General features: G+C 35.9%; 1 protein-coding gene across 11 annotated transcripts in view; it reads left to right on the forward strand.

The window, feature by feature from the left end:
• CLEC16A (C-type lectin domain containing 16A) overlaps window positions 1-19,020 on the forward strand; it is a 227,408-nt gene that overhangs the window by 56,736 nt on the left and 151,652 nt on the right. For 9 of the 11 annotated variants that reach the window (XM_072609236.1, XM_072609193.1, XM_072609219.1 and 6 more), the window contains 3 exons: window positions 1,725-1,953; window positions 11,500-11,629; window positions 17,234-17,334. In XM_072609236.1, coding sequence (XP_072465337.1) covers window positions 1,725-1,953; window positions 11,500-11,629; window positions 17,234-17,334 — 460 coding nt within the window. The remainder of the gene's footprint in view (window positions 1-1,724; window positions 1,954-11,499; window positions 11,630-17,233; window positions 17,335-19,020) is intronic. The other 2 variants (XM_072609201.1, XM_072609210.1) reach the window with 2 other exon arrangements.

Genomic DNA, 19,020 nt, shown 5'->3' on the forward strand with positions numbered 1-19,020 from the left:
TTCCACCATCTTGACTTCGCCTCCCACAAATTAGCATTATTTATATTGTATTATGTTTTTATTTTTTTTGTTACCTACTTCCCAATTCCATTTTAGTCTGATGTAGGAGTATGGGCCACTGCTCAGAGTTTGTCCCCTCTGCTGTAGTGTATTTGTGATCTTCTTGATCCCAAGCAGCTGTTGATGACTTGGGTAGAACAGCTTAGGAGTCAGCAACACAACCAGCTTTGTGACCCCAGACAACTCACTGAATCTCTCTTAGCCTCAGTTTCCCTGTCTATAAAATGAGGATGATAATAGCACCTGTTTCACAGGTTTGTAAGGAGGGTCAAGTAATATAATGTAAAGCATTTTGCAAGCCATAAAATGCTACTTAAATGTTAGCTATTTTTATTATTATTTATATGGTTACTGTTTCCCACCTTCCCAGTGGTGTAGATCTAAACCTCTCCTATGATTTCTTACACTGTCAGACTCTTGTCCAAGTTCTCCTATAGAGCTTCCAGTGGGTCCACCCAAAATGTAAGTACCTTTCGTTAGGTTGCTAGTTTCATTTAAGTACCCAGTATAGCAGAACTATCTTATTAGTTATCCTTCACTCTAGCCATGCAAGAGACCCACTTCCTTTTCTAGTTATATGTCTTTTTGATAACTTTTGTGTACTTTTCGCACACAAGTCTTTAATTAATGTTAACATACTTCACCCCTTGCATGATATACAGGTACTTGAGTTTTGCAATTGGTCTCTTTATAAGTAATGAAATGTATACATACTACACTATAGCATATGTTATCATGGAGTTTATAGTCATTATTTGCAGATGAAATCTTCTAAATTAATCTGTATGAGTTTCATTACCCATAATATATAATCCAGTATCCTGTTGCTGAAGCTATACATGTAGTCTTCAACATGTTTTTGGAAATATTCTGATTTTTTTGTGTTCTAAAACTAACTTGTATTCAGCTGAGAGAAGGTTTTGAAATAAACAGTTTTGAAGATCTATTATTTTTCTTCTGCTTGTTTTTAGGCAAGTTAACAAAAAGACTTTGATTTTTCCCTGTTAGAGTTCTTCAAAAGAAAGAAGGAGTGTTGATCTATGTTTTAATAAAGCAGCAATATAAATCAGATGTTGACAGATGTTTCCTGTCCTCCCGAAATATGTTAGGAAGACTTTTGTTTTGTGATCAGGATTCTTTTGATGGTTGAAAACTGGTAAAATATATGGCATTGTGTATAGGTCATTTTTTAACTAGGGATTTATGTGAATAGTTGGAGCAGTAGAATGGATAATCTAAGATGAGGTGAATAAAAATTCATAATTGGTTTTGAATTTTATGATCATAGGGATTTTAGAGTTGGAATGAATTTGACAACAAATTTAACTTCCAGAATATATTTTACTTTAGTCTACAGTTTAATTAGTATTTCCTGTATATGTTCATATTTTTGATAATCCAGATTAAGAATGGCTGAAAGCAGACTTACATAACATCTTGGTGATGAAAAAATTTATTGTAGGTAATTCATATGAGAATAAACTAAAAGTTGTAATTTATTGAACTTCTTTGGATTCACTGAGGTAAAGTGATGATTTTACAAAACACTAAGTTAACATTTGTTCTTCTGGAGAATCTTTTCATGTGGATAAACGTTTCTGTGTAGCGAATTAAAGTGAGTCTTCAATTACTTAAAATGTATCCTCCATGGTTGACTCTTCTAGGCAAAGTCCAGCATTAGGTGTTTCATTAAACCAACTGAGTCACTGGAAAGATCTCTTGAAATAAATAAGCAGAAAGGAAAGAAAAGACTGCAAAAGAGACCCAACTATAAAAATGTTGGTGAGGAAGAAGAAGAGGAGAAAGGCCCTGAAGAAAGTCAGGAAGATGCTGATAAGGCTAAAGGTATAGAAGGTAGTTCAAAAGGCATCAAGACAAGTGGGGAGAGTGAAGGTGAGTAAACCAATGAATCAAAAAATACACCAACTAATATTTATTTAGAAATACTGTTTTTGTCCAAATAAGTTTCTTGTTTGTGGTATATTGTATAAAAGTATTTAATACCATTACAATCCCTTTCTTATCCTGTTTTATGTAAATGTAAAGTATGTTCCTTAAGAAAATCTTTATAATTGGATTTTTTAAAAAATAAGGTTTTTTTTTTTAGATACCTTATGTTGGTTTTTTTTTTTTGGTAAAACAAATAATAATCTCTTTGTAAATTCATGTTTTCAGTTAGCAAATGTGTTTACAATGAGGTGTACCAGTACTATGTGTGCTTAATAAGAAGAATCTTAAACTCTTTTTTCCTTTCGATGCTTGTGGTTTATCTTTTACTTCCCATCTCTATGTAATCAACCATTCAGAAAGTAGTATTCTTGTTTGTAGAAAACATTTCTTATAAAATGTTGTACAATTCCTTCTCTTGTGTTTTAAGCCTATGTATTTTTAGACCTTACAAGAATCTTAAAATTGGAACGAACCTCAAAGGTGATCTGGTCCAAACCATACTTGATCAAGAATGCCTTTACAACATTCCCAACAAATGTATTCTTTGTGAGTGGTGCTTATGGTAGTAGTGGTGGTTCTTTGCAGATAAGATCAAAACAGAGATCTTGTGACAGACAGGAGAGCCCATTTTTTCAGAAGCCTTTGGTAGCCTGCTGTTCCATGGTGCTGGGGCATTACATTCTTATAGCTGTCTTTTTGTATTGATGCACCATTAGGGGATGCTCTTCAGCCATCTATTTCAGTACTCTGTCAGGATAGTCAGTATATCAGAGAGTTAGAACTCATTTTCTGGAAAAATGTGCCTTTCCCAAGCCCCCAGCGAAGACTCCATCCTCCTTCTATGTTAGGATTTTCTTGGCACTTGCTGTTTTGTAATGGATTTAGTGATTACATAAAGTATTTGAGAAGTGTTTCTTTCATGGATGCATTGGTAATATTGTATTGAGGCTTTTAAGAAAAAAACACTTAAACCTCAACAACATGTCTTTTTAGAGCAAGATATAAATTAGACATTTTTGTTCAAAGGAGGAGCTGACATGAGCTTGGATTTTCTTTTTGGTAAATCTTTGCAAAATTTTATGAAGTTGACTTTTGGGAGAAATGAAACAGACAAATAGAGGGGGAATGTATAGAGTAAAGACATATATGGGGAGAAAATTTGGTTACTTTAATATGTTAGTCCTATCTAGTGAATGTTTCAGAGAAAATGTTACTCTCCTTTGCTATTTTCAAAAAGATGTTTTGCATACTCTACTCATGTCTGTTTCTTCTGGGAAAATGTAACGCCTTTGTTCCTTCCCTTTTAAGGGATAATCTTTAATATTGCACTGGCCATGACTAACTGTGGTATGGACAGAGCCTTATGGGGTTTGCTATGAAATCAAAATCAAGTTAGTCAGCATTCCTCCACCATCCCAAAACACACAAGTTGAAATTAAGAACTTAGGCTACTCTTAATACACTGATTCTGCTTGGTTTACTCAAATTAGTGGGAGGGCTTGGACTAGAGGAGACCCTTTCTTTGAAGAACTCTATGTCCTTTGCACCAGTGAGCTCTGGAGGATGATGCTTATGGATGGGCAGTGGGCATTTTCATAAACCTCTTAAAATAGTATTTGGAAAACTATTAAGTTTCTATAGGATGACCAAGGCACAGGAGTTTCCCACTAGCGGATTTGCTTGTACAGCTGATACTTATTTCATAGCACATACAGACATAACTTTTCATTGACCTGTCAGCATTTTTGGTACCCTTATATTTTCTTTAACAAGTTAGTCATTCCTAAATATGATATGCATGTCATCTTTCCATCTAACTGGTCTTAAATAAACATGATGATCGTGCACCCACTGTGCAAAGAAAATCCTGATTTGGCAAAGATGATTACATTCTTAAACTTTTTGTTTCCTGTATTCAAGTAATGAGGGAGGGATGTGAATATGTTTCTCTTTTAGGCTGTATCTATATTAGGGTGAAATAACACTGAATTTAATCCATGTGACTTGGAAGAGAATTTGTTCTCCAGCTGAATAAATAGAACTTTGCCAAAGATTTAAAGACTCTTTGTTTACCTGTCAGAATAGACTGCTAGTATTAAGAGCTACAGTGCATCGCATTCTTCCTGCTTCTGGGAAATAGTGATCAGATGACCTCAGAGCTAGAAATGTTTTAGACATTCGTTGGGCGGATAGGCAACAACCGAGAAAATTCAGTGTCTCTCCCCAAATAAAAAGCATGATTTGTTAAAATTCCACCCTTTCTAATGGAAGCCCTCAGTTAAGTTATGGCTGGCTGATGTCGGAAACTTCACAGATTAAAATCTAGAGAGGACCTTAAAGATCATATTCTGGACCAAGCCTTTTCATTTTCTAAGAAAGAAGACTGGAGCATAGAGTGGTTGTTACTTGCACAATGTCACATAGGTGATAAGTAGATAATCTAATAATAATGCTAAATCGATAATTTAGTAATGATAATGTAGATAACTTAGATAAGCTAGAATTTGAACCTAGTTTCTCCAAAACCTCATTACTACTGCATCCTACTACTTGTCTAAAGGCTAACTGTGATCCATTATTTAATATGATGATGTTTATAAAAAACATAGACCTTTTGTAAAAGTGTACTTTTAGTGCCTAAAGACTATTGTTGAAAATAGAAGAGAAGGAGATAAGAGAAGGAGGGGATGAGCTAGTGATAGAAGGAAAAGCATATTGGAGTAAGGGATAAGCAGAATGCATGCCGTCTTGGGGTGGGAGGAAGGGAGAGATGGGGAGAAAATTTGGAAATCAGAATCTTACGGAAGTGAATGTTGAAAACTAAAACTAAATTAATAAAAAAAAAACAAAAAGACTGTTGTTGGGTTCCACTATGTTCAAGTTTATTGGGTTGTCCTTGTGTTGACAACTTGACAATTGACAACTTGACAACTGACAAAAATAATTTTAATCATTTGTGATTTTCAGTTGTTGCTCTTTAACTTGTATTTGGCCTGCAATTTGTTTTCACCTGTAGATCAATGACTTATGAAAAAAATGGTAATTAGTTAAAAAGTATTTTTCCATAAGCATTTGTTGTTAAATATTATATTGAAGGCCTTGTATTAGACATTGTAAGGGATTCAAAGTAGTATGAACCTTGGTGTCTATCCCTAGTGTCTATGCTTTTGTTTGAAAAGAACAAGAGAAAAGCTAAATAATGATACAAGACTTAAATACCAAGTAAATACAACAATCCCAAGAAATGTCACTAGGACAGTATTGCCATTTAATTGCTAATTAATTGCCAACTGAATGTTCCCTGCGTCTGAAACCAGGTTTTCCTTTCTACCTAAACCTGTTCCTCTTTCCTTATTTCTGTCAGTTGTGTTGGCATTTACTATACCTCCTATGCTTGAAGTCTGGGGATTATTATTGAATGTTTACTAGTAATTTTTAGTGGGTTAAAGGATATATACAGTATAATTTCAGATTGTTTTTTTTTTTCAGAGTAATTGGGCTACTTTATTTTCTCACAGCTCCTGTAACATGTACCATTTTCATTTTTGCCGATCTGATCGGTATGAGGTGAAACCTCCAAGTTGTTTTAATTTGCATTTTTCTTATAATTAGTGATTGGAAGCATTTTTTTCACATTATTGATAGGCTACATTTCGTCTTCTGACTGAAAAGTACCTTTGAATGTCTTCTGCTGAGTGGTTTTGTTCTTACCTGCTTATATTACTTACATATATTTGCATTTACACACACATATGTATATATCCATATATGTGTATGTATGGATCAAAGAAATTTACTACAAAAATTTTTTTTTCCATTCAGATCCTCTTTTTATTCTGGCTGCTCTGATTTTGTTTTGCAAAAGCTATTTAACTTTGTGTAATTGTTTTATCTTTTATAATGATCATTTTTTAGTTAAGAATTCTTCCCCTAGTCATTGTCATTCAAGGTGCCAACTTGTTTTATTCTCCTCTAATTTTACCGGAACAAATATTTAGACAGTGTACATTTATGATATAAGAAGTAATATGTTGATCTAAACCCAGTTTTTGCCTTCAGGGTTTTCTAGAAGTTCTTGTAAAATAGGGAGAAGACAGTTCTTTGTTCGTATTCCTAGGAATGTACAGAAAAGCAAAGTGGATTATATGATATTAGATCTGACTTTAGAGTCATTGTAGTGTGCAGAAAGATTTGGACTCAGAGGACTTGGATTCTGTTCTTAGCTCTATTACTTAGTAACAGATTTACAGTCTTGGGAAAATCATCTTATATCTTTTGGTCTCCGTTACCCAATATGTAAGATGAGGGAGTTGTACTAGATAATCTTTAAGGCCCCTTCCAGCTCTAAACGAATGCATGGTTTCCAGTCTTGACTTAGTTACAGATTCATTATGTAGTTTTGTCAAGTCCCTTAAGATCTCTGGACCTCAGTTTGCCTCATCTGTAGATTTTGGTATTAGGAGAAGGTAGTAATACCTCCATCATGGTGTGCATAAAAACCAAGGTGATGAAGTTATCATATTTACTTGTATACATAACCTTTTATTCTCATTACCATCACTCTGAGTGTCTGTACACATGGTATATTTAATTCTTTCCAAATTTTCTTAACATTTCCTCCCCTTCTGCCTTATTTCTATTCTGGCAGGTTGATTTAGGCATTAGGGGACTGATTTTGTTTAGTTAGAAACATTGGCCAATACTACTTTCTAAATGTTTGAAAAAGTAAAAAGGGATTAAGAAAGGTGAATAATACTAGCCAATACTTACTTGTATATGTGAAGCACTTGGCGGAGGGGGACTGTGGAAAAGGAGTGGAAGTAGGAGAGGAGGATACAAAGATAGAAAGGAAGCTTTTCCTGCCCCCAAGGGTGCCCCTTTCTTTGGAAAGGGACAGTTAAGCTTCCAGATGCTGCTCCTGGGGTCTATTCACGTCATTAATTTTGTGATAGCCCACTTGCAACCTCATTTTGTTTATCTGCATAAGTAAGCTAATGGAATAAGGGGTTTATGTGTTATAAACTCATAGACTACATGAGGTAGTCATAAAGCAAAACACTACTCTGGTCTTATTTAACTGTATCATCTGAACTTGTATAACTAAAATAATTAATAGATTAGCCTAGGTGTTGCACCATACTCAAGCCCAGTAAAAGAACTCCATGGGATATATTGGTTGGCATGAAAAAAGTTACCTTAATTTCCCTTGGGTCATGAGCCTTTGGCTCCTCATTTTGAAACTATTAAAGAAATTCACAGTGCACCTAATTTTGTAGATACTGAATATTTAAAAGAAAAAAAGACAAATTCTGTCATGGGATTAAATAGCTGAAGAAATGATAATCACCTGTTCAGAAGGTTAACTTCTCTCTTTATAAAGTGCATTTTGGTTTTTCAGTTCAGTTTCTAGTCTGCATGTACAATTGTTATTAGATACATTTTGTAAATGCATTATGAGAAAAAGTAATTCTGAACAATGGGAATAAACTAACTTTTTGTTTAGAAAATTTTATCTAGTTCCATTTATTTGCTTAGGGAAGCAATTGACATTCCCCATTTTCATTTTAAAGTTATCTTTTATCTACAGTTTGCTCACTATAACGCAAACTAGACCAGGAATTTTTAACCTTTATGTTGTCAGAGTCTCTCCTGACATTCCAGTGAAGCCTACTACCCTCTTCCCAGAATATTTTTATAAAAACAAATTATGTAGAAATACAGTTATCAAAATATATTTTTGAAAAAAGCTTTTTGGACTCCAGATTAAAAGCTTCTGAACTAGAGCAACTTAAAAAATAACCTGTAAAATAAATGGCCTAAACCTTCTTGCTTTACTTATTAGTATGCCCTGAATTAAAGACATAATTGGTTTGCAGTAAAGCTAGAAAAATGTATGGTTATTCTACCAAAGAAATCAGGAGATTCCTTCTTAAACCCTGCAGAGGAAATTATCTTTAGATTATCATATTGCCTTACCTAGAACTGCATCAGACTATAAAATGGGGGTGAACATGCCAGTTTTCGTGATAGGGATATGTCTGTGTTTGAAAGGAACATCTGATGGTCTTCTCTATTGATATGAAATATCTAGCTACATTTGTCAGAACCCCTTTTTTCTGGCTATCACACCAGCTGTGGTCATGTTCTAATAATTTCACTTTGCGTGTGGTAAGGGGAGAATGTTTCAAAGCATTTTTGGAAAGAATTGAGAATGATAATTTTTCAGTCTTAAGGGGAAGATTGACATCTATTGTATGGTGTTTGGAGGAAAGAATACAGCTTTTAGTAAATAACCTCCCAAGAAATTATTCAGAATTCATCCTGCTTTTATTCAAAAACAGTACAAAAAGTAGATATGCATAGAGGCTTAGGGTAAGATTGGTGAGGAGAAAGGGAACTCAGTGGCCCCCCCCACACACACACACACATTAAAACCCACCCATACGTGACGTGTATGTCCTTCAGGTGCTCTTGCCTCTTGACATTCTGTTCACAGTGAGCCAGTTCAATTCTGTCTTTTCCAATTTTGTTTCCTAGAAACCTAACAATGTTTTTTTTTCCACAGCAGTTAACCTTTATTTTGGAGCCTTTCTCTTATCCTGTTCATCTTGTATCATTAATTACTCAATTGAACACATCAATACCATATGTTGTAGCATATTTTTATTCCTTATGATTGATGGGAAATGGATGAAAGGTAACAAGAGATAGAATCCTTGAGGTTTTTCAGCCAAAAGATATTTCGTGATTATTAGTTCTGTTTCCCTGAAAAGTATTTCATTTCACATATGGTAAGCAGATTAAAGTGTACTTTATATATAAAGTAAATAAATTATTGCAATTTTTAAAACAATTAGTGAAATGGAGACATTAGAAATTCAGAGACTTTGCTAAAGTAACATTTTAGAATTGTTAGGTTCATAATTGGAGTGTCACCCATTCGGGTTCTTACTCTTCTCCCCAGTCCACACTACTTAGTACTTCGATCAGTAATCTAGAACTAGATTGTCTTTTCCATCAACAACAGTCATCTTGACAACAGACAAAGATTTGGACTTTCCACATCTTTTAAAGCCATGTAGAAATGGATTCAGCCTGTGGCTTAATGTAAAGCAGGCAGTCACTGTCATGGATGCTATTAAAGTGGAATCCAAGACAGTTATTGGTAGCACACAACTTCTCTCTACCATATGCACCACTTTCTTTCTCCCTCCTTTCTCTTCTCATTTGTATCTCATTAAGTCTGTTGATTAAAGCACTGCAAATGAATCCAAAGACATATTTCAGTCCTATATGGGACAGTGAGTTTTTCTTGTTTCATGGCCACATACTAGGTTTCAAATTCTGACCATCTGTATTACAGATGTGTGCTGTTGATCACCAGAGGGACCTTGGTATATGAAGAAATGAAATACATTCTTAATCAAACATCTGAAATGTGGCTCCTTCAAATGATGTAGATCTTAACTCATCCGTGCCTGCCCACTCTATGCGACTCTTGATCATATCCTTCCCTAAGTTCTCCACACTCTTACTGCTAGATAAAGCAAACTATTTCCAAATATTCAGATGGAGCCCTAATCCTCTTCTGAGTTCCTGCCCCATATCTCCAACTGTCTATTGATATCTCCACTTAGATGTCTCATAGGCATCGCTGTGTCGACTCACATTGTGACCTAACTAGATACAACCAGTTTGTGTTGGGGTTGGCCCTCACACCCAGGTCTCAGTGACTCTAAGGCCTATCTATTTTGTTATGCTGCCTCCCATGTCAATTAGTCTATGTCAGTATACTAAATAAACAAGTTCAGCCATTCATATGGTTACAAAAATAGAGCAGAGATCTGTTACAAGAGGGTTTATTATGGCATGAATTTTGATATATTACAAATCAACCCCATTGTAATTACCAAAGCTCAAATTACAGTCTCCTGAAATACATTGACTACATTAAGAAAAATCCTCTTGTAATGTGTAGCCAGACCACAATTGTTGATCCCCTCCCCACCACATCCCCATCATGTGAAACTGATGGATTCTGATCTATTAACAGGGGTGATGCATGTAGCAGAATAAGTACTAGGAACTGAATGGGAATTACATAGAATTATGGATGTTCACACCTTACTTGTCTTATTAGACACTACTAATATTAATTGTAGAAATCACCTGGTAGATACATTAAGTGACCCATAGTGTTGTTCTTCCTTCAGAGACTTGTAGATCAGTCATTTAACCAACAGGTATTTATTAAATGCTTGCTATGTGTTAGGCACTGTGCTGTGCTCTAGGGAGTCAAAGAAAAACATGATAGGTAAATGAAAGACTGTAAGACTGTCTTTGGGAGAACTTAGAGATAATCTGTCACTTGGCTACAAAAAAACCACTTTGGTCAGGGCTTATCAAAGCTTCAGTCCTAATAAAGCAAGGACAACATTTGTTCACCAAAGGAGGGCAGATACATCAATAAGGTCAGATTGGGAGAAAGAGTGGTTGAAAAAGTTTTGATTTTGTGAAAAGAATAGGTTGCACTGCTTTTTCTTATTTAGACAGAATAGGCTTTCTGGAGGAAGAGAACTTGGAAGAAAGTTGACTTAAAATTAGGTGGAGGGGAGACATAAATGACAGTATGAAATAATGTGAATAGACAAGTCAAGTAAAAAGGATTGGAATAGAGGACTGAGAGCTTTCTTTGGAATGAAACTGATGGGTAGAGAAATACATCACTTAATGTGGAAAATTAGGATATGGGATAGTTTGGAAGAGCATGAAATTCAATGTGTCATTTGAATTTGATGTATAGACAATAGGGATGTTAATAGAGTGATTTAGTTGAGGGGGAATGGAGAGAGTTTGAAGCACTGGGCAAGAAGAGCATTTTTCTTTTTTGTCTTTTTTATAGCTCATGAACATATGTTTTCCATTTGAATAGATAAATGTCTAAGGTACCAAATATGAGTTATTGGCGAATTAGTATCAATTCAAGATATTTTCTATAGTTTTCCAAAAAACTAAACAATTTTTAAACATTTAAATTGTGGGGACAATGATTTGTTTATTTGATCAAGAAAAAACAATATAAACTGGGAATGAGGGAAAAAAAGGGCAAACAAAGCATTCTTCAAAAAACCCAATGAAAATTTTAAAAATATGCTTAAGCTTTCGAATGAATCCACTAAATATCATTTATGTGCTGAAATAAATCAACATTTCTTTTAAAAATTCCTGTTGCCTTATTAAAGTCAGAAATATGTTTTTTAACATTGTTTATGGCTAAAGAAATCAAAATCTGTACTTACTGTTTTGTTCTTCACATATGTGTGATCTGTATTGTCTGAGTTAGTTACTATTAAACATAGCCATAACACTGGGAACAATTACATTTGCTTACCAGTGTTAGTTTAATTTATTTGTAAAATTCACACTGGTTACATCAGAAATACTTCTGTGGATTCTTCATCAAATAAAATGAATTTTATTCTCTTTAAGAAATAGAGATGGTAATCATGGAGCGAAGCAAACTAACCGAATTAGCCATTTCTGTAGTGACAGAACAGAATACAACAGATGAAGAGAAGAGTGCTGCTGCCTCTGGGAGTGAGAACACACAGTGGAACAGGTAGGCTCTCCCACGTGAGGATCATGCTTCCACATTTCATTTCTTTGTCTTAGTATTTCAAGGTAAGCTTTTCCTATACTTTACCACTAGATAGTAGAATAATTTTGTTTTGTTGACATGATAGATAGAAGAGACCAGTGTAAATGAATGTTAGCTATACTGTTGAACTTTTTTTTTTTTTTTTTTTTACTTCTTATGGAAATGGACTGGAAAATGAAATGTTTGCTTCCTCTGATGCACTTAGATTTTGGAGCCAATCCTAAAGAGTATGCATCACCCTGAGAATTAGCCAGCTCTTGGCACTGTCATATAAATTTTGAGAAATTCCATATTTGGTCTGTATGTGAATGCATTTATAGTCATTCATCCTCTTATATGTGCATCACTATCTTTCCTGTTTCCCATTATACATACATACTAATTGACTTGTCCACCATAATTTTAGTTGACTAATTAGTACTAGAGGTCACCTTACTGTGGGAGTGGATAAAATGGTTACTCTGGTGATGGTCAGGTGAACCTGAATTTTCCTGGTACAACTGGGAATTTTTTTTAATTTTCAGAGTGCAAAATAGGGCTTTTTTTTTTTTTTACAACAATATCATATGATGAAGAACAAGGTGTAAGATTGACTACATCTAAGTGTTTAGTCAGTAAAGTATCCAAAGGGTCTCTTTACGCTAAGGGGGTTTCACTAATATAGTGGACCCTGAAGACAGTATTAAAAAACTAGTGCATTTATGTGTATAATGGTTCTCCATTGTCTTAAGTACACACCCATTGGGAAAGTGTTATCTTTTGAGAAAACAGTATTCCTGGTCTGTCTATGAATTTGAATTAAAAATAAGTATTTGAGAAACACTGACTTCCCCTCTTTTCCATTTCCCTGACCTCATTTTATTTATGTCTTTGTTCTGCAAAAGTCTCTGTTACTTATCAGAATGAATTTTTTAGTAGTTGAACAAGGGATTTATTTCTAGGCTGAGTTAACTATAATGTATATATTTGAACAAAAAGCAGCTCTCAGGTACTGCAATATATTTTGTAATTTTGTTTAGTATTTTTGAGCAGTCTAGTAGATACTGGATGTGTATGTGGGTATGTCGTATATATGTATACATACATGTATACATTTACATATATATTTAACTTTAAAACTAATGAAGAAAATGCCTGTCTTAGAGCTCTTATGGTGCTTAGTTGATGCCATTATTGGTAAGTTTTTTACAATTTTATGTGATTGCCACATGCAATAATTGACATTGTACTGTTTAACTGACTGGGTAATAAGTACAAGACTTACAAATACTTGTCTTACAGGATATGTATGAATGATGATGTAAGCGTCCCAAACCCTTGCCCTCACTTTAGTATATTTGGGAAGTAATGACCTAGGGAGTTACTTTCTTTTTCAACGGGTAAAGAGGTGCTTTTTCTTACTGAGGGAAACAGTTTATGGTATCCATCGTAGAATCATCTCTCTTAGCTGTACCCTAGCCCCTTCTTTGTACAAGGTGCTTCTTGGGAGAAACTGTAGCCATCATGAGAAAAAAGAATGTTTTTAGTATCTTAAGTTGGAACTAATAATGCATTTTCTTATGGAAATAATGTTATAAATAAAGTACTTGGGCAGAAAAGAAAAAGGAAAGGGACATAAAAGGAAATATATTGTTGTTAAGTGTATGTTTTTTTATGTAAATAGTTCTCAATTCCCCCCCCATTTGATTTGCATTTATTGAGATTGCTTAGTTCATAATTTAAATTTTCCTTAAAATAGTTTTTGATATTATAAATATTTACTTAGATCCTAGTCTGATGCTTCATTGGGGTGTGCAGGTGATGCTTACCTCTGGAAGACTGTTCTAGTGGAGTGAAAGCTTTACAAGATTCTGCTAAGCTAAAAAGATGATAGCCCAGTGGACAGATTGCTTTTCTGTTGTCTAAGGATGTGTCTGTCAAACTTAGTTTAGAGAGGCTTATCATCAGGATATTAGCCATTAGTTGATGATTTTTTTTTCCCTAAGAAACTTATTAAGAGCATCTGCCATGATTTAGAAGGGGTATAGTATTCAATAATGAGGAAGATACCTGCCTTGAAGAAATCTTGAATCCTTGACATATGTATTTATATGTAAATGTTGGTTAGGTGAGTTGGAATGGTACTTTTAAGAGCTTTACTTCTATTACATTATGGGTTAAATAGTCCTATGTAGGCTGGTTTGACCACCTAACCACTAAGTGATAGTACATTTTATCAAAAAAAGAAATTTAAGCGCCAAACAACCAGGTAACACACTTTTGCTGAAAAGCCCACTTATTAGCTGGGAGCTTAAAAACTGATGAGTTAATTAACTGGTTAGTTAATTAATTTAATGTTAATTAATTTAACATTGAAGATGACAGTCATGGTAGATATATATAACTAAAGATGTGCTTATAGATTAGGAACTGAGTATTGAGTAAGAGGATGTTTTTGATCTATAATGTAGGTGTAGGTGCTGTTAGTGCCTTCTACAGAGAAGGGGCTGGGATAGAGATGAGAGTGAGGATTCTATCATGGATACCACAAACTGTTTCCACCAGTAAGAAAACGTACCTCTTTACCTATTGAAGAAAGAAGGTAACTCCCTAGGTTATTACTTCCCAAGCGTAATAAACTGGGGGCAGAGGTTTAGGACTCTGCTTCCATCATTCATATGTGTCTTTTGTAAGACAAACATTTTTAAAATGTGAGAAATGTTATGAGATAAAAAACAAAATTTTACTACCAAATGTATATGTGGGGTGAAGTAAAGGAAGAAATAATGCCTCTAGGAAAAAAAAATCTAAGATACTAGAAGGATGGTGGTGGCCTTCAACTAAAATAGGGTAATTAACGGGAAGGATTGATTTGATGGAGTGAGAGAGATAATGGTTTTGAACATGCTGAGTTTGCAGTGTCTATGGAACATCTGATTTGTTTTGTCCAGAAAGCAGTTGGTGATGTGGTACTGGAGCTCAGAAGAGATATTGTGGCTGGATACATAGATCTAGTGGTCATCTGCATCGTATGATAATTAAGCCCATGGGGACTGATGGGGTCACCAAATGAGAGGACATGTATATATAGAAAAAAGAAACTTACGGCATACCTCAATTCGGGAGCAAGATATGCATAATGAACCAGTGAAGGAGATGGAAAAGGAGTGGGCAGATGGGCAAGGGAACCGAGAGAGAGAGAAGAAAGAGTAGCCAGGAGGACCCGATGTTCAGTAGCATCAAATCCTGCACAGACATTAAGAAGAATGAGGATTTAGAGTAGAAGATTGGATGTGTCAATTAAGACATCTTGCTAACTTTGAAGAGAGCAAGTTTAGTTGAGTGATGAGGTCAGAAGCCAAACTGTAAAGAGTTGAGAAGTGAGAAAGTGGAGAAAAAGTATAGGCACCAAATGTAGACAGGTTTTGTGTATGTGTGTGTGTGTGGGTCTGTCTGTGGGTGGGTGTCTGTGGGTGTTGGTGTGTGTGTGTGTGTGTGTGTGTGTGTGTGTGTGTGTGTGTGTGTGTGTGTGTGTATGAAAGTCAGGAGAGATATAGAGTGATAACTTGAGGTCATGGTAAAGTCTAGTAAGAGCTTTTTAAGGATGGGGAAGACTTAGACATGTTTGTAGGAAACAGGGAAGGAATCAGTAAGTAGGGAGAGAATGAAGATTACTGAGGCAGTAGAGGTGACTGGGGGAGAGATCTGCAGGAGAAGATGGGTTGGGATGGGATCGAGTGTACCCTTGCTGAAGAAAAGAGCCACTTGTGTATTAGAGTTTGGAATAAAGGAGAAGAGAAAGAAGCTTGCTGCCAAGGGTTTTGAGATGTAGAGAAGAAAAGAGGGAGCTCGTGGTCAATGAGCCTCTATTTTTTCTCTTCACTTGAGAGATTGGGATAGCTGGTGTTTTGAGAGTCTTGAAGAGAGAAGCAAAAGTCTGGAACAGCTTTTCTCTTGGAACAGCCTCCTCCATGATGAGTGGATAGAGATTCAGGAAGGAGTTGTTACAGTGAGGGCACAATTAAGATCAGGTAACACAGATTTGTAGTGATCCTAATCATCTTAGTGTTGTGACATCCTCCAGCACTATGGAGTGCCACATGGAGAGTTTTGGAGGCAAATGGTGGGAGTCATGTAGGTTTGGGGTTGGACAAAGCTTTAATGTCACTAGGTTAGATGGGTAAGGGATTCAAGAACAGAGGACAGTGTAGTGTTGAGATTGAGAACAAAGTAGATTAGCAGAGATGACAGGACAAAGTGTGGAGGAGAGGAGAGGTAGGAGGTTCTGGTGAAGAGTAAAAATATGTTTAAGAATGTAAGGCATAGGAAGAGATAGAAAGAGGGAAGGCTGTTATCAGATAAAGAGATTTCAGAGTTTTTGAACGTGCAAGTGGAACACTTTGTGGGTCATGGGGAGATCAAGGGTATGGCTCTCTCTGTATGTAGTTGAGGCAGAGTGGAAAAGTTAGTTATAGGAACTGAGGATGTTGAGGAACTGGAAGAGGCTAGAGTGTTTGACAGAATATCAACAATAGTCTCTTAGTATAAAGGCAAGATTTGGGGTAGAGAGAAATACTGTAATGGAGTTAGCCAGTCAACAAGCCAGGAAAGGCCTCCTAGTGATGCTTCAGCTAAGTCTTGAAAGAAGCCAGGGCTTCTAAGAGGCAGAGATGACATGAGAGAGAATTTCAGGCATGGGGATCAGGTAAAGAGACAAGGGTAGAGACAGGACATAGAACATGCTATGTGAGGAACAGCAGGAAGGCCAGTATTGCTGGAAGAGAGTGAGAAGATTGGAAAGGTAGGAAGAAACCAGGTTATAAAGAATTGTAAATGCCATACAGAGTTTAGGTTTAATTCTGGAGATAATAGGGACCCCCTAGAGTTTATTGAGTAGGGAATGACAGTTCCACCTCAGCTTTAGAAAAAAATGACCTGGAGTTAGTGAATACAATAGCCGCCAGCATCTGGATTGAGGGATCAGTTTGGACAGAGTGAACCTCAGAAGCAGCAAGGGTGCTGAGTAATTACAGCAAAGAGAACATCTGCAAGTGGTAGAGAGGAGCAATGAGTGTTCCAGCACCTTCCAGGACCAGTACATGTATTGGAGTGTAGGGAGAGATAAAAAGATTTTGAAATAGATAGCTTTTTATAAATTTACAAGGAATGAAAATAATGAAAACAAAAAGCAGATTACCTGAGCTTCAGGGTTCTGGAGGCAGCAGGGGGCCTTTTCTGGAGGGGCACAGCTCCTGAGTCTCTCCTTCTGGCTGCTTAGAAATTGGGAGCTGCGAAGTATCTCTTTGGTTAGTCAGTCAGTCAACATTTATTTAACGATTATTATATATCAAGCACTGTGCTAAGTGCTGGAGACAGGTCCTTAGGGGAAAAAAAGCATGCTTCTTATAGGAACTGTTCTCATCCTCTTTCCAACATGGCAGAAAGTGCCATGATTTGTGCTCTGTTGGCATTGTATTTGAGAACTCTTGAGGTCACCTTTATGTCCAAAGAGGCATTGAATGGAGACTTTTCTGGAGTTAATTGATAATGCATCAAATGCTAACCTCTGTAATAATTCTCTCGCAGACCTTTCCTTGACATGGTATATAATGCACTGGACAGTCCTGAGGATGATTATCATGCCCTTTTTGTGCTCTGTCTTCTGTATGCCATGTCTCATAATAAAGGTAAGGTTTTAAATTATCCTGATAACTGCGGATGCTTTCAAATATTGTGTCTATCTCTCTTTAAAAGAAATAAAAGATATTTATATTAAGGGGTTTTTCGTAACATTATTCCAGTTTCTAGAATTCTTGATAGATGGAAAGTAGAGCTTGTTTTTCCATATCCCTCTGCCAGAAAAAAAATCATCATTAAAAGTAAATTTAAAGAATTGGTTTTTTTTTGGGTCTGGACCTATGATTTCAGTGGTGTAGGGAATTCCCAGCTTGGGATCTCCATCAGTGAAGACAAGCAACTCATCATCTATAACTGAGATTCACAGAAAATTTCCTGAACCATTGAAAGATTAAGTGATTTGCCTGTGGATGCACAGCTAGACTGTATTAGAAGCAAGACTTGAATCCTACCCTTCTTGACTCTGTGGCCAGTACACCAAGCTGCCTCTTAACTGGACTCATATGGTGTTTTGGTATTTTCCTAGCCCTTTGCCATAAAACAAAGCTTCTGGTACTTTTAATATATTTTCCTAGTAGTTGTGCCAAAATCCAATTGATTTTATAATTTTGGTCTTTCTCTTTATATTTAAATTATCTTCCTGATGTGTATAAAGAGTGTGCATGCAGGAAGCAAAACTGAGATTTCTTCCTACTAGAAGATCAGTGTTACCTCCCCTGTTTTGATCAAGCAGTATCAGAAGTTAGAGCCTTGGAGATGAGAATGGTTTCTATTTTAAAATATGATTAGCATTTTTTCATTCATTGGCATAGGGGTCAGATAAAGAACCTCAAAGCCAGAAAAGACCTGACTAAGGGCAAGTCACTTAATCTCCTGGAGCCCCAGGCAGCTCTCAAGACTTAAGTTGCAGGCTAGATACAAAACTACCTTGGTAGGGGGATTTTCCTATGCTAGTGAATTGACTGATGACACCTAGGAATGAGTAATCTTTGTCCATTTGAAGATTCCCTTTGCGGTTTATCATGTGGAAATACATTAAGCAGCTGTATCCAAAGGATCTGTGTTTTTTGGAAGAAGAGAAATCAAGATCTAGATGGAATATAGATTCCATTTTCAGATGGCACAACACTGAGAGAGACGTAACACGTTTGGATGACAGGGTTAGGATATAAAAAGACCTTGACAAGCTAGACTGTTGAGCTGACACTAAAATGACATTTAATAGTGACAGCTTTAGAATCTTACAGTTGGGCTTAAAAAATAATTTCACTACTACAACATGGAGGAGACATGGCTATGTAACAGTTTTAGTGGACTCTGAGTTGAATGTAAGTCAATGTTATGATATAGCAGACACAACCTAGAAGCATTTCCTTATACAAAGTAGAGTACAAAAGAGGATTGTTTATGAAACCATAAGTTTTCCATTCTCCTTGCTATTTAAAAAACTAAAATAAATTCGGTATGCCCCACTTGTCCATACTTACTTCTGTTCTGTTCAAAATGTCTTATTTTTAGTGAAACCATGCTGCCTCTCTGTGATCACTGCTAACCATTCTTTTAATAAGACCTCCTAGAATTTCAAGCAATCAAAGTCAAGGTTGCTGGTTTTAATCCTTGCAGACTCCAGCTCTTCATTTGGGACATTTGCTCTTTCCCAGCTTGTGGTATCTCTTCATCACCCTCAATCTTTCCGACATCTTTGTCAGGGAGTGCCTCTAGAATGACATCTCACA

Source organism: Notamacropus eugenii, chromosome 1, assembly GCF_028372415.1.
Source record: "Notamacropus eugenii isolate mMacEug1 chromosome 1, mMacEug1.pri_v2, whole genome shotgun sequence".
NCBI lineage: Eukaryota > Metazoa > Chordata > Mammalia > Diprotodontia > Macropodidae > Notamacropus > Notamacropus eugenii.